The sequence below is a fragment of the Poecile atricapillus genome, chromosome 11 (assembly GCF_030490865.1).
Source record: "Poecile atricapillus isolate bPoeAtr1 chromosome 11, bPoeAtr1.hap1, whole genome shotgun sequence".
Taxonomy (NCBI): Eukaryota; Metazoa; Chordata; class Aves; order Passeriformes; family Paridae; genus Poecile; species Poecile atricapillus.
In genome coordinates this window covers 20,193,720-20,209,701 of record NC_081259.1, presented here as the reverse complement: position 1 = coordinate 20,209,701, position 15,982 = coordinate 20,193,720, and the positions used below count along the sequence as shown (strand labels likewise).

The 15,982-nt window shown below is 43.1% G+C and overlaps 1 protein-coding gene across 4 annotated transcripts in view; it reads left to right on the top strand.

Moving 5' to 3' along the window:
• Positions 1–15,982, top strand: part of ZNF592 (zinc finger protein 592) — a 37,034-nt gene that overhangs the window by 17,090 nt on the left and 3,962 nt on the right. For all 4 annotated transcript variants that reach the window (XM_058847344.1, XM_058847343.1, XM_058847341.1 and 1 more), the window contains exons 3-7: positions 2,618–2,796; positions 6,877–7,053; positions 7,825–7,984; positions 10,612–10,890; positions 11,896–12,008. In XM_058847344.1, coding sequence (XP_058703327.1) covers positions 2,618–2,796; positions 6,877–7,053; positions 7,825–7,984; positions 10,612–10,890; positions 11,896–12,008 — 908 coding nt within the window. The remainder of the gene's footprint in view (positions 1–2,617; positions 2,797–6,876; positions 7,054–7,824; positions 7,985–10,611; positions 10,891–11,895; positions 12,009–15,982) is intronic.

Sequence of the window (15,982 nt, the reverse complement as noted above, 5' to 3'; positions counted from 1 at the left end):
AAAGCAGTTGGGGAAATGCAGGTAGCCTGACCCATTGCAGCTCAGATCTTCCTTCCCCATGTGGCTGTTGCCTGCTCTGGAGAGCCCAGATTGTTCCATGGGGCCGGGAGGGAGAAGCTGCATTGACTTTTCCCAAGTCTAGAAGTAATGCTGCTTAAGGATGAGAGTTTCCTTGTTCTTACTCATTTATCCTTGTGTATCGTCTCTCTTAGTCTATTTATTGCCCAATGTCTTGACTCTTCCAGAAGACAATCTGAATTCGGAGGCTTGGGCTGGTTTATGTCCCCCATGGTGTGTGGTGTCAGTGAATCCTTCCAGCTCCTTCTGTGGTGTCTGCAGGAGCAATGAATTCATTTAGCCTTATCCTCACTGAATCTTGCTTTTTTTTCCTGTGTCATGTGTCCACACTTTCTGGCAGGCTTTCTGCCAGGCCTAAAGTAGTTAACCACAATTTTGGTGCCTTTTACTCACAGTCCCCAAACCTTTTGGCCGTATGTTAGCATGGTTTTGGTCCATGAAAGGTCCGTGTGGAGCCTTTCACATAACACAGGAGGTGAGGGGAGCTAGCTGCTCCTCTGACATCCCCAGGCAGCAGTGCCCAGGAGCTCAGCAAATACTGAGTGTCTTGGGCGTATTTTAGATCCAGCACACGAACACACAAAGCGGTGAAAATTCAGGTTTTCACCATGTGCTGATTGATTTTGGGAGCAGCGGGTATGACATGCGGGGGAGGAAGAGGTGAGCCTCAAACTGACTTAAAATCAAAACTAAATTGGCTTTGACAAGGCAGGATCTGAAGAGAGTATTTCTGACTGAGTTACTAGGGCAAAGGTGCTTTCAGCTTGTGGTTGTGCTGACTCTGCCTTACATACTAGTTGAGATCACAGTGAGAAGAGTCCCATTTTAACAATGCCAGGGAGATAAATTTTCCATTGCAAATCTCAAGCCACTTAGAAAAAAATGTCTTAACCACAATAAAACTGCTTTTACTTATTACTTATTGCTCTTATTTGCTACTAATTTATTGCTTATTACTTACTTCTTGTAGCTCTTACTTGGGGATTTGAGAGTGCATTGGAGAATTAAAGGTCCTGCTCAGCTCCTTGCACAGAGATCCTGGGGGCTTTTCTATTTCTCATTTTCCCATTCTCATGGCCCATTTGCACTGTTTTTCTTGGCTGAAATTAGGGGACTTCTGCAGCGTTTGAAATGCTCTTGAGTTTCCTTTAATTCCCTATTTGTGTGTACATGGGGGTCCTACCACGTGGTTTTTCCACTCATTTCTCTCCTTCCTGGAGAAACCGTTTCCCCTCTACACTTAAGTTGCAACATAGATCATGTCTGAAGCATGTAGTGTATTTGGCAATTTCTGCAGTTTTCACTTTTGAGTGAAAAAATTTTCTGCCTAATTTTTTATTCCCTTCCACCCCATGAACCTTTCAGGTTTGTCATAGCTTTGCATTTTATTGTAAGTGATGCTTTCTTTTACCTGCAGGGGTTTTTACGGTTCCCTGATGGATGTTATGTAGTGGAGCATCACAGAGGTGAAATAGCAATGATACAGAAAAGGGAGTTGGCCATTAATTTTATTCTATTTTTTTATCAGATTTAGAGGCTTCTGTCCCATGTTTCTACCCTGGCTGCCAACAGTGAAGTCCACAGAAATTATTTAGTTATATTACTTGATTTGATAATCCATAATTAGCTGTGTGCTCTGGTTCATTCTTAAATTAGAGGAGTGATTTTTGCATGGGATTATAAATGTTGGAAGAGAGTTTTTGCTCCTGGAGGGCTCAGAGTGGGCTGGGATCTGCTCTGGCTGTACCCTGCTCTGGCATCCAGTGATGTGCATCCTACAGAGGATGAGTAGCTGCTTCTGGGCTTTGAAGGACTACAGAGTCAAGACACCTATGAAAGGGAGCAGAGGTTAGACAGCTGTTGAAAATGGGATTACATTCACATTAAAACTTTACATGTCAAGTAAATGATGCTTCAAAGAGATTTTGATAGTAAGCATGTGTGTAAAAATGGATTTCATTAAGGATGAAACAGGGAGAGAAAGAGGCTTTGCATTATTTCTAGTCATCAGGAAGTTTCTGTAAGGGAAACACATAGTTTGTGGTCTTGGAAAGTTCAAATTTCATCTGATACAAAGAAATTTTGCAAGAGACACAGCAGTGGTTTTGATGGGGAAGGCAAACACTGCCTCCAGCAGCAGGTGTTTGGAGTCAGGCTATAATTTTCCTCCTTTCTTGTGATGTTTTGGTGTGGGGTGGGCACTTGTTGAGAAAAGTGCTCTCCTTCTCAAGACAGGAAATGAAAGTGCTGAACATTCAGACCATCATCAGAGCTAAGAGGTGAAAGAGTTTGTTTTCCTTTTTTAGGGGGAAAAAAGGAAATAAACCATATAAGATGTGGTTTAAATATGGTAGTTTTATTTGGAATGGTCAGCTGTGAAAGATGTTGGGAAAAGATGACAAGGACACCGGTTAAAGAGCTTTGTGGAGTTGATGCTGCTGCTAGAGGAATATGCCTGTGCTTCACCTTTAAGGCTGAATTTGGGGGGAAAAAACCCCAAGGAGAGAATAACTAACTAATGTAAGGTTTCTTCCATCAGACGTGTCAAGTGTGCCAGATGATGCTGCCCAACCAGTGCAGTTACTGTGCCCACCAGAGGATCCACGCTCACAAGTCCCCGTACTGCTGCCCTGAGTGCGGAGCCGTGTGCCGCTCCGCCTACTTCCAGACCCATGTCAAGGAGAACTGCCTGCACTACTCCCGCAAGGTTGGCTTCAGGTGTGTGCAGCTCAGGCTCCCTGGGAAGCTGGGATTTACACCTCTGCAGTTTGGTTGTGCTTCTGAGGCTGTGGCTGTCCCTGTCCTGGCTGTGCTCCCTCCCACTTCGTTTTGTGTGCCTTCTCACTGGTGGAGCAGGAGATGCACACACACACACACACACACACACACACACACACACACACACAGAGAAAAAGGTCCTTGACTTAGGATAAACACAACTTAGCAAAAACCAAAACATCAGTGTCCAAAACGCAGCACTGTCACAGCTACTGAGAATAAATTAACTCTGTCCCATCTGAAACCAGGACACCCATCCCTGGAAGTGTTCAAGGCCAGGTTGAACAGGGCTTGGGAGCAACCTGGTATAATGGAAGGTGTTGTTGCCAATGGCAGGGAGTGGATGGGATGAGTTTTAAAGTCCCTTTCAACCCAAAACATTCTGTGACTGTGAACTGTGTCTTACTTACAGCAGAAATGAAAGTGGATGTAGCTGGAGCCTGGCATGGTTTTCTGCATGACAAAACACATTTGAAATGGGAAATAATTACTAACTGGATTTAAGAGAGGTTTCTGGGAGCCAGACATTATTTTGTGGTGTCTTTGAGCTGAAAAACTCTTGTATTGAATTCATGTTGCAGCTGGATGTCTTGGGATTGATACTTACAGCAAAAAGATTGCAGATCTTAATCCTGTAAATCTCCTTAAGGCTTGAATTTATATTTATGTCAGTTGTAAGGGGCTGAGGATGTGTGCCTTTATGAGAAGGGCATAGATTATTTCCTTCTATTCCCCTGCAACTCTCCAAACAATTCTCATGAGCTGACACAGGTGGAGAAGGCTCCCAAGGTTCTGGATGTGGTACAATATCTTTTCTCCACCTAAACTGCTTGCTCTGATAAGACATTACTTTTCCCTATAAGCCTTCCCTCCTTGGCATGTTTAGATCACCCCAGCTGCAGCACAGCTCTTAACACGTGATGATTTGCTTGGGAGATGAGACTTTTGAGTTTCCTTAAAGTTCTGTTTTTTCTCTTGGTTGCCATTAAATACCCTGAGATTTCAGACAAACAGGGCAATTTCTGCTCTTGGAGATGTTCTTTTAAGATGTCTGCAAATTCAGGAAGCTCTGCTGTGTGGTTTGGTCTGAATCACACTGAGGTTTTCCAGGGGTTTTTATTTCAACCGTGAAGACAAGAGGCACATAACAAACTGATTCTGAGTTTAATTATATACAGATAAGGTTTTTTAATGTGGGATCTGATTTGAGGAGACCCAGCCCACAACAAAGAATTAATTCCATCACATACTAAATGGCTGTGACATTGGGGCTGTTTGAAAATGAGTTAATCTGGGAAGGAAGAAAGCTGGAGGAAAAAATGTTTTCCCTGAGATGGGAAAATGGAAATGGAGGAGATGTCAGAAAATTAACTTGGGTTTGGTGCAGTTCTTGGAACTTGAGTGGCACCTGGGAATCCAGCAATGAGAGCTTCCACCTGTCTACAGATGTTGTTAGCAGATACCTACTCTCTATGCAAGGGACGTTACTGAAGATCTAAACGAAGACAAAGTCACTAATTACAATTATGGATTTTTTAGCTTTACGCAGCTTCTCTAAAAGCTGAATTTCTTTAATTTCTCCTCTAATTCACATCTACTGAAGCTCATCTGTGAAAGCTGAGTCCACTAGACAGGTCAAGATCTGGCTGCTGCAGGGCTGATGTCACTGGTGTTGTTGAAAACAGAAGAGATAAATTTTGGTTGCAGAACCATATCTAGATAATCTGTGGCATCTGCCCTGTAGTCACAGAGTGACTTAACTCTTTTCTTTCACATTTCTTACTTGTAGAGCTGAAAAGCTGAGGAATTCTTTAAATTCCTCCAAAGATCAGCTTGACTTTCACTGCTTCTCTTTATGTCCCTGTTTTTCTTGAATTTCTGGAGCACAGGTTTGGTTTCGGTTTTGTGATAAGTCCTTATTCTGTCTCCTTTTCTGCTCGTACCCCTATGCTTTAACTTAAATTTGGGGTATGGTTGTTTTATTTGGAATTGAGTCATATCTAGTGATTGCACTGAAAATGAGAATGGTCTTCTACAGTTAAAAATGAAACTCAACAAGATTGTCCTTAATTCTCCTTTCTTCTTGGCTCTAAATGCCACCTTCCCTGCTTTTTCCAAGCCCCTTCCAGCTGTCCACACCAATTTGGGACTCATTTTCCTGCTTGGTGCCCATTTGGAGAGTTGAAGGGCTGGAAGGTGAATGGTGTAGGAAGCGTTCTGAGGGTTAAGACAACATCTTGTAGCTGTTATCTCCTCTCACAGACTTCTAGCCAACCCTTCTTGCCCTGAGGGATCCAAAGCTGCTGGGTATGATAGCAGGATTTGCAATTTGCAGGAATTGCATGACAAGCCCCTTGACATCCTCCATCCACTTTGTTCAGCTAATTAGTTTATCAGACCTTGTCCTTCTGGCACTGGGGTTCTTAATTACAACGTGGCTGTTGTTTAGACTTCCATTTCCTGTAAATTAAATTATCCTGTGATCGTTTGACCCTGAGTAAGTACTTGTTTCATTCCTTATTCTTAATGAAGTACTTCCCAAAATCAAACGTCAGGGAGAACCATCTCTTTTTAGTCCAGGGAGTATTTGTGGAGGAAGCCCGTTGGATATTCCTGGATGTTCCAGCCATTCCTTACTGCCAGGATTAGTATTTGTTCTTCCATTTAAACTTTGGGAATTTATTCTTCCATAATAATGTGGTTCCTGGTGTTACTGTACTAGAAAGTCTCTCTCCCCCATCTCATGTGATTGAGGATCAGGCTTGAAGGCAGAACTCCCCCAGCAGAATGTCTTCATGCTTCCCCAAAGGTGACACCAGCTTCTGTCACTGCTTCTCTCTCTCTTTTCTTTAAGACAACATCAATTCTGTGTTTTTCTTAAAAGTGTGGTGGAGAGGGTTTGGCTCCTTCAGGCTGGCTTCTGCTTAATGATCTTTTGAAGTGCAACTTCAAAGCTTGGGCTTGTTTCCTAAACGCTGTTGGGAGGATGGTTTGGAGGGAAGGATATTCCAGCAGCTTGTTTGTTTTTGATACGGGCTTGGAGTTGTTCCAGTGCACGATAGCTGGGGTCCATCTGTGCCAGCAGTGCTGTGGCTGCGCTGAACACATGGCCTCAAACAGTGCTGGGGGCAGACACAGCTGTCAGGAAAAGGAGGGAAGTGAAGGGAGAAGCTGTTTATAAGGTGAGGAGGTTATCCCTTGTGCAGCTCTCACATCCCAATAATACAATGACCCTTGCCTTACCAAGCTGGGCTCCCCTGCTCTAACATCTGTACATGCAGTGCTGGCTTAAGCAAACTTCTACTGGTGTCATTTTGATGGAATGACAGGAATTGTCTTTTGGGAGAGGCTGTTGTGGTCCCAGATCAGCAGAGGTGCACCTATGGGATGGCAAACCCTGCAGCTGCTGCACTCCAGGCAGGTGAGGATAGGTGGCTGCATTCTCACGTGCCCTTTGTAAGTTGGAGTGTGGCATCTCTCAGAGTACAGCAGGCAGATCTGGGGAGGAGTGCTAAAGATAAATGAAGTAAGGCTGCTGGTTGTTGCCATCTTGTGGGAATATTAGGCAAGACCTGTCACAGGTGTGTGTCTGGAGAAGAGGCAGGCTGAGAACAGTGGGGTGGCCCTGCTCTCCTCTTGGCCTTGCTTTCAGCTGCTGAGAAGAATCCTCTTCTGCTTCTGCCTCTCTCTTCCCTAAGCACCCAGACAGCTGGAATTGGTTTGGACAGGTACAGGGCTGGCATTCTGTTGAGCCACATCATTATTCTTTTTTGAGTTGTTTTAGTCTCTGAAGGTTTATTTTATAGATCTTGTTTGCTTGTTGCTACCATTTAGCTGTGAGTTCTGCCCAGAATTCCTGTGTCATATTCCTTCTTGACTCTTCTACGTTAATACGGAAGAGATTGAACTGCTTGAATCAAGGGCTCACCACAGCCTAGTCCTTCCACCTGTGCTGTTCCATGGGTGTGATGGAAGTGGTGCTGTGGCTGTAACTCAGCTCTTCTGTTGTGCCTCTCCCAGGTGCATCCATTGTGGAGTTGTCTTCATGACCCTCGCCATGCTCAAAGTGCACATCCACGAGAAACACTGCGAAGTCTTCCACAAGTGTTCTTTTTGCCCAAAGGCCTTCAAGTCTGCCAACAGCACCATGGCTCACGTGGCCCACCAGCACCCAGCAGAGCCTCACAAGACTACTCAGTAAGTGTTTTGGCTTTGTCTCATCTTCTCCTTCACTGGATGGCTCCAGGATTCCCCCTTTCCCTCACAGATTTTTTTTTCTGTTTTTAGATTCTGTCCTTGTATAAAATGATCTCCTGCTTTGTCTGCCAGCAGGGGTCAGTTCCAAACCAGAGCATGCCTTGGTACAAACAGTCTCCTGGGTAGGAGAGGACTTTGGTCAGGCAAGAGATAAACATCCATAAAAGGGAACTTAATTGTCACCTCTTTGTCCAGCAGGACCCACAGTGGCACCTCTTGGTAGCTGGCTCAAAGGCAACTGCTTCATCTGGCACTCAAAAGGAAGAGAAGAGTTATACCAGGCAGTGTTGCCCCCAAAAATCACTGGAGAGAAGCCTCCTGATTTTTCCACTCTGTAGTTTTTCCCTACAAGGCTTGAGCTAGTGCCAGAAATCTGTGCTTTAAGGACTGTGGAAAGGTGGGATTGAAAGCAGCGTGTAGCTGGCTGGTATGCTTTGTGTTTGCTCCCATCTGTCTGTGCTCAGACACACAGAGTTATGCATATGCATAGAAGTAAACCTATTTTTAGCGAGCTGTGGTATGTGCCTGAGGCATTTTGATGTTCTTCCCAGTTGAGTTACTGGTTCAGTTGCCCACGTGGGTGTGTGTTGACAATACATGGAGAGCACAGCCCTCCTCAGAAGTCCATCCCTTCCTGGAATTGCTGAGATAACTTTTTACATTGTCTTCTTAAGGCAGAGAGACTGAATTTACTTTCTTTAATTATTTAAGGGTGATCTACAAATGCTCTTGTGAGATGGTCTTTAACAAGAAGAAGCTGCTCCAAGAGCACTTCCAGCAGAACACCAGCAAGCTGTTAGTGGGAGTGTTTAAGTGCCCACAGTGTCAGCTGGTGTACATGCAGAAGCAGCAGCTAATGCAGCATGTTAAGGTAGGTAACTCTCTCCCTCACTGGTGCAAGATCTTATTTTTTGAGGTCACCGAGAATGTACATCAACCATGCAGCAAGTTGTTTAAGAAGTGGAAGATTCTTGAGGATTATCTTAGTGGAAGATACAGACTAGAGTGGTTTACAGGATCTGGAAATGTCAGTGGAGTGATTTGTGTTAGTTGGTCTTAATGCAGGCAGTTCTTCTCATCTAGACACATTTTAAACTGTATGAGAAAAACTTGCTTTTACAGGTAAATCTCTATGATTTTTAACTCTTCAGTTTTCAGAGAACCACAGAATCACAGACTGGTTTGGGTTGGAAGGGACCTTAAAGCCCATCTCATTCTATCCTCTGCAGGACACCTTCCACCACTCCAGGTTGCTCTGGGCACTGTTGAGTTTGCCTTTGAGCACTTCCAGGAATGGGGAGTCCCCAGCCTCTTAAAGAAAGTAATTAAATTAATGTGGCAGCTTTTTCTTTGGTTGGGAGACAGGAACAATTACTCTCTTCCCACAGTGCTATTTATATAGTTATATATATATATAGTATATTTATATAGTGAGAGCTGAATCTGCTGTTTTGGGTGCTCACCTGGAGAGCTTTGGCCCCTTGGCAGCAGCCTCAGAGGGAGGTTACGTGGCATTTAACATCCTGATTCCCTGCTGCTCTGAACCACAGCAGGCTGCAGGAGGGGACTGGGAGAGGCAGAAGTGATTGCCCTGGAGGCACCAGCCTTACAGGTCTGATTATCCCATAAATGTGAAAGGCCTGAATTTTTCTGTTAACTTACCCAGGATGTTTTTATGTTCATTGTCTAACAACACTCCACAAAAATCCTCTCAGATTTCTCAGTGGCATTCTGAAGAAAGTGCTTGCAATCTTCTTTCTCTTTGATAAGAAGAAAAAAAAAAAAAAAGGTTTGTTTTTTTTTTTTTTTAGTCAGTGACTTTGTTTTGTTTATACTAACACTGAGAAAACCAGAAGATTCGTTCCCAAAAGCAAAACCCATTCAAAGCTCCTTCTTTGCTCTCTCCCCCATGTCTTTAATTTGCAAATCTGGAAGTGCTTTGAGTGCAGTAATGAATTACAGTTTGAAGCCCTCCTGTGAAGTCGATAATTGCTAATCTTGGTGCATTACAGCTAGGAAAATAGAGTTGAGATTGAGGCTAGGACCTTCAAAGAGGTGTTCATCCCCAGTGCTAAAAAACTGGAGCTGAGATACCTTGTGGTTCATTGTCAGATCTCACCTGCAGCAGTTTGTACATCAAACCCTGACATCTTCACCACAAAACCTTGTATTTTAACCTCTGAGGTAATTGAAGGCTTTTTGGCTGTGGCAGGGTAGTAATTGCACTCCCCCATCTCCTCTGAGATCGGCTTCATGCGGTAGAGTTTTTAGGAAGTGCTATCTAGTGTGTGCTTACATGCAAAATAAAAAATCTATGTGCCTCCTCATCTTACTCAGGTTTAGAGTGTCTCAGAGCAGGAGTTAGCTCTGCTTCCTGCTATTGATTCTGCAGAAATCACTTCATTTTTACATGCTCCTCATTTGTTTTACCCCAGTGGTGTAACAATGGAGTAATGAGCACTGAAACACTACAGAGATTTCCAGATGGGGAGAAAGGTGTTCTTGAGGAGCTGTCAGTGCTCAGCCAGCTGTGGCCATCAGCTGGGCCAGGTGCAAATCACATACGACTTCTCATTTGAGACCTTGTGTTTGGAGGTTTGTTTGGTGTCTGACCCACAGAAAGACTTACAAATGCCTGGGGCTTTCATGTGTTGAAACTTTACCCATTATTAATTACTGTGCACAATTAAACCTTTCTAAATTAGCCTTTTGTGTGGATGAACTGTTGTTCCTGGGGGAGTTTCTTGAGGTTTCTTTGGTATGTTGCTGTTTTACTTGCTTTTGCTTTCCCACAGCTCTTCATTTTTAGATTATTTTCCTTATGTTTGATTTTCTTTGTTAAAAAAACTTTTGTGGGGACTTTTGGATTTTGACCTGTTGAATAACCAAAGAGCCTAGAGCCATATTCCTTATAAGGCTGGTTCTTGGCTTTACGCTTGCTCTTATACATCAGGAGCAAAGTTTTGAACCGTGAAAAATGTAAATATCAATAGATGAAGTAGGATTGAAGGAAACAGACTTAGAGAGACTTAAAGTTCTCTTGCTGTCCCTTGAGCAAAGATGAAGCAGCTTTGGAGCCCCCAGGATACCAGCAAACATTTCATTCAGAGCTTACCAAAGCTCTGTATTTTTAGGGCTTGGGCTCTTGAAATAATGACAATTGAAATTTCTCTTCCATTACATCTTCCCTGTTTAACCAGAGTTCCCAGGGCTCATCCAAAATGCTAAACAGGCAGCACCAAGTAGCGGCTGTTGTCATGCAGGAAGCAGAAATAGAAGCTCCATGTTTCTTGGGAAGATTTCTTGTCGAGAACAGCGCTGCAGCAGCTTCTAAGGGAAACGGGAAAACATACAGGAGCCAGACAAAAACACATTGTTTGGCCAGTGGGGATTTAAATTATGTATTTAAATAGCAAATGATATTTATTTATGACTAAAGGTGTGAAATAGGAATTACATGTAAACGCTACGTGCGTTTCCACTATTACTGTTACACAGGGTGTTCATGGAGTCCCCCATAATCCTGAAGAGCTCGCAAACTTTCGGCAGAAGTCTGAGAAGGCTTCGAGGAACCAGGTTCATACCTCACCAAAGGAGCTTTTGGTAGCCAACGGGACTTCCCCCTCTCCTCTGACGAGGAAAGACATGAGGGTGGAAGGACATAATCCCGAATCCAAGTCCAGACTGAGAAGAACCGGTTGGACTTGCAAGGAATGTTCGCAGTGGATCCCTGATCGGGAAACCTATGTGTCCCACATGAAGAGAAATCATGGAAGGGTAAGGACTTGGATAAAATACTTGAGCTAGCAAACTGGGGAAGAACACCAGTCTCCTGCATTCCAGGCCCCTTTGCAGTGCTGTCATTACAAGAGCTGCAAATCTCAGTTTTTCGTGTGTTTCATCCAGCTCAAGCCTTGCGTTGCCGTGACCTACTTTTGTCAAGCTAATCCTTGTCGCTGGCAGAACATGGGCCAAGATGCTGTGTGCAGCCAGATTTCTCAGTACTTTGGCATCAGGACTTCTTGTTTGAAATCCTGAGTCACCCAGCCATGAATGGGGACCTAGATCATGGTGTTTGAGTCCTCCTAGCTTGATTTGGGTTGGGCTGGGTTATCCCACTTGATGATGTCCTCACTTCAAGAGAAGATGAGGGCAGGCGGAGTGCTGGATTTTCCCATTTGAATGTCACAGAAGTAGGAAACTGGCCAAATATTTCAGTTTAATACATACATGTATTCATTAAACAAGTCTTAACTGGAATGTGCATGCAGGATATATAAAGGGCAGTAGGAAAATTTTGGAGGAGGTTGGTTACAGGCTGGACTTAGGGGGATGTGGATATACATGGATAACAGAAGGGCCCGTGTGATGCTTTTTAGCATCTTGCCCTTTTCTTGTGCTGAATTATGAGGAGCAGGAAGAGTAAGTGGAGTTGTACTTAACTGGGGTCCTGCTGCCTTCTGGGACCAAAGGGACCTTCCACGGAGTGAATTTGGCCTGGAAGAATAATATATGTAATTCCTAATAAAAGCATCAATAAAATCAAGCATGTGCTTTAAGTAGTCCTGGTTTTATAAGATAAGTGCTGGTATTGTCCAGCTGTTGGGCTGAATCTAAGTGGGATCTCAAAATCTCAGTGATCTGTAGCAGTAGAATTACATATTATGTAGGGGTTTTTCTTGCATCTGAGAGGTAATGTCCAGATGAAGAGCATGGGAATTAGAATCCAGTCAGTGCCTTCCATGTCCCTGCTGTTCAAAGCTGTTTCTGTTTTCCTGCCAGTCCATGAAGAGATTCCCTTGTCGCCAGTGTGAGCGCTCATTCAATGCCTCCAACAGCCTGCGCAGACACATCCGCAATAACCATGACACAGCAAAGAAAGTCTACACCTGCTGGTACGTACCCAATGCCGCCTGGCAAACTGGTTTGCAGCAGCAGTCTAATCCTTCAAGTTTGGAAGTTGTGATAAATGATGTCTGCTGCTCCTGTCTACTCTAGACTGTAAGTTACTGAAGGGAAGTGAGGAGCAGAATGTGTTAAACAGAAGAGACTTAGCAGCTAAAATAAGACCTTGCTTTTGACTGTGCAGTGAATGTCTTATGGAAATGTAAGGGGAGGTGTGATTTGATATCTGCAGATAGTAAATGAGATGTATGTTTTGCATTGTTGTGAAACAGCCAATAAAATATTGGGCCAGTCTTTCACTGATTTGTGGTTGGTGTGGTCATGCATCACTCTTGCACCCTCTCCTTGGGTGCAAAAGGTATAAAATCCTAATAATGGACCAGATCTTGCCACTGCTTTAGAAAGGCAGAACTGGCTGCACAGACTGCAGAGCAATGGAGAATTATCTTACTGGAATTGCTTGGGAAGTCACACCTCCAAGCTGGAAAATGGATCTGGAGATTTCAGACAAGTTTTAGAAGTCAGTGGTGAATGAAAATCATTGCTGGGCAACATATTTTAACTGTGGATAGAATCTCAGTTCAGGACAAAGCCCAGTGCTTATGTATCTACCTCTGTAACTGCTGCAGAGAAAGTTGTATGCTAAGTGACTGTGCAAAATTCCTTCCTGTCTCATTCTGAGACATCTTTTGAAAGAAGGTTAAAGCACATTTGGCTTAGAAAAGAGGTTTGCAGTGATGTAGGTTGGGGGATTTTTCTAATTGATCTAAAATTTTGGTTTAATGCAAGCATTTCTGATGTATATTGTCACTTCACTGCAGTCAAGTTGCTAAAACCTCATCTGAAGATTACAAGTGCACTCCTCAAGTACTGTATGTCTTTGGACTTTCTAGTGAGCCACAACAGCTTTTAGTAAAGGGATACAGCATAGGCATTACCACTGGGAATACATTTCCTGAGACATTTTTTCATCCAGGACTTCTTAATTTTCCATTTCTTCTAACTGCTCTGACTTGGAACCTCTAGAGGAGATTACATGTTAGCTCTTACTGTGTTTCATTCAGCTTTAAGTTTGTGGGTGATGGTCTTGGGTGTTACACTCACCTGATCTGTGTAAATCTGTTCTCTTTGCATCAGTTTTAAAGTGAAATGTTTCAGGATCAAAATGAGCAGAAGATATTATTGGGAAGAGGAATCTGTGTGGAAATTCCTGACAGCCTAGGATATGCCAGCCTGCTGTGCATTACCTTATTACTTTTCAGAGCAACACACAGCTGTGGATCCACTGGTTCACCCAGGGGGCAATGATCATGCCAGCAGAGAAAACACAGCTAGCAACCCAGGGGAACTGTGGTTGCATTTAATTCTCCAGCTTGTAGTTGCCTCTTCACAAATTCTGTTGATGAAGTCTTAATTGGACAGCAGTTGTACTCTCTTCAATCACTGAAGTGGCAGACTCACTGAGGTCACAGCACTCTGCAGATGAGACCTCTTCCTTGAAATACTGTCCCAGCATCTCCCAAGAGCTGCTCTTGTTTTAGATCTAAGGTCTTTTGTCCTGACTTCCATTTGATCCCTTTTAGCTTGAAGAGCACTGCTCCAAAAATCTCACCCTCCAGTCTCTGAATTCCTCCTTGACTCATTTCAGTGCTTTATAAGGCATCACATGTCCACTGCTCCTTGTTTTTTCTGGTTCTGTTGTCTCTTTTCCTTCTTCCTGTTCGGCATTTTGTATCACTCTGACCTGTTACTCTCTTCAGGGTTTTTGATGCCTTAACTTCTTGTCATCCTCTTCTCCTGGGTTTCCATGTGAAACATTAATAAAATCTGCCATGGATGTGATTACTGATGATTTCTGTGACTCCAGCTTGCTTGCTTGTAGGTGACCTTCCTCTGGCTTTTCTAACATTCCCAGCTGGGATTCCCCCTTTCTCCCTGGAGTAGTTTAGATTTGCCAATTTAGTTTCTCAGCTAACGCACTAAATAAATGTTGTGGTTTTAAAGCAGTAACTGAAAAATCACTAGACAGCTTACTTATTTTTTGCTGTGAGATATGGATTAGAACAAGAGCAAAACAGGTTTAAAACTTCAAAGGAACAAAGAAAGTGTATTAATAAAAATTACAAGAATAAGAAACCAGAATAAAACTTCTAGAAACCCTTTTCTCCCTACTACTTAACTATTCTCTTGTTCACATGACAATACAAAGAACTTGGTGGTTAAAACAGTCTCAATTTTGCTATAGTTTTTTCATTAGTCTTTGTAGAGAAAAAGAAGTCTTCTTCTGCTAATCTATGGAGTTTTTTCCCAAGAAAACCATTTTCTTCATGGCTTTTTATTGCTCTGATGCCAGCTGCCCTGAAATTCTGCCATCAGTTCTCTCCTCCCATTTCACATCACTGTGAGGTGTGTTATGGGTTAATGAGTCAAGATGGGGTGTAATTTTTAAGGATGAGTTATTCAAAGGCAAAAGTTTTCTTCATCTGTTTTTGTGAGCCTCTCTGGAAACAGAAGTTTTCTCTTTATTTCTTAAAGGCTATCAATCTTCAACTATCACTTATCTTTTTCTGTTCCAGCATCTCATAGGATTACAACTACTTCACTATTTACTTAAATCTACACTTTGAAATGTCCTATTCCCCCCAAAAATACTCTGTTATGAATTAAAGTTTTTTCAGAACATTATTGTCTATCTTTATAGCTTTAACAGAAAAATATTTCAACTTATTAAAGCATCTCCTTATTTTCTTCCCCCACTGAAGCTTAATTCTTTCCTTCACTGTCTTTGATAATTTGTGGTGTCTCTTTACCTGTTGATCTCTCTCTCTCTCTCTCTTCCCCTCTCTCTGGAGAAAAAGAATTAATCTGCAAGTCTCGTCTGGATAATGAAAGGGTTAAAACCTTGCCCAGGCCTTGTGGCTGGTTCTGTGATCTCTGGATCAGCTGGAGCAGTGGCTGGAGCTGTGTGATGGCCTCTCTTTCCTCAGCAGTCTCTGGTGGAACTCAGCAGGGGCAGAAACTGCAGCTGAGCCAGGGAACCAGCCTGACCCGGCCTGGGCTTGCTCCCCCTCAACCCCCACACCCCGCAGCCTTGTCCGGCCTTGAGGGGAGAAGGAGGCTGAGCCAGAGCCTGTTACCTCTTCAGAAGCCAGAAACCAAAGAGAACAAGAAATTCCTGGCCTTAGGTCTTAAAGTGGTGTTCACAGGTTGATCTCACTTTTCCATGGTCAAAAACACTGTCAATTCTCAGAAATGGTTAGTTATTGGCCAGGAAAAAGAACTCCCACCAGCCTCCAGCAGTTTCAACTTCCCTAGCTCTCAAAGCCAGTCTTAAAGGTGCAGAACTTAATATATAACATAAACCAGGCCATTGGGGATACCAGTAACATAAAGTCCCCCAGGACACCCCCTGGACTGCTTAGGTCTCTGGCCTTGGATAAATTTGTAGGGAGAAACCAGTGATGGAGGACTTACTTGAACACCCTCCTGCCATTCTTGTCGCTGGAGTAATGCAGGTTAGGCAAGCATCTTTCCCTGCTCACATGAAAAGAATTCTAAATTAGGGAAAATGACAAAATATTGTGATTTATTGTGTATTTTCTTTCATAATTCACTTGGTTATTGTTATTTTACTCTTCTTTTCCAAGTCTTAAGTACAGAGTGTCTGAAACACTTGATTTTCAACATGTTTATTTTTGGTAAATACCACTTAATAACCTCTCAGCTTTCCTCCATGAAGAAGAAAAATTCCATCATCATTAAATATGATTTATCCTCTGAGCAATTCCTGTTAAAACACAGAAGTATTCAATGAGCATATCTGCATTTTCCCATCATTGCTGACTGTTACTTAATTTCCCTTTATATCAGTAGGAATCTTCCTGTCTTTTTGGAAGATGTCTTTGTTACCCAGAGACACTTCATCTCCTCTCTGCCCTTAATCCCATGCTGCCTCATCTCAGAT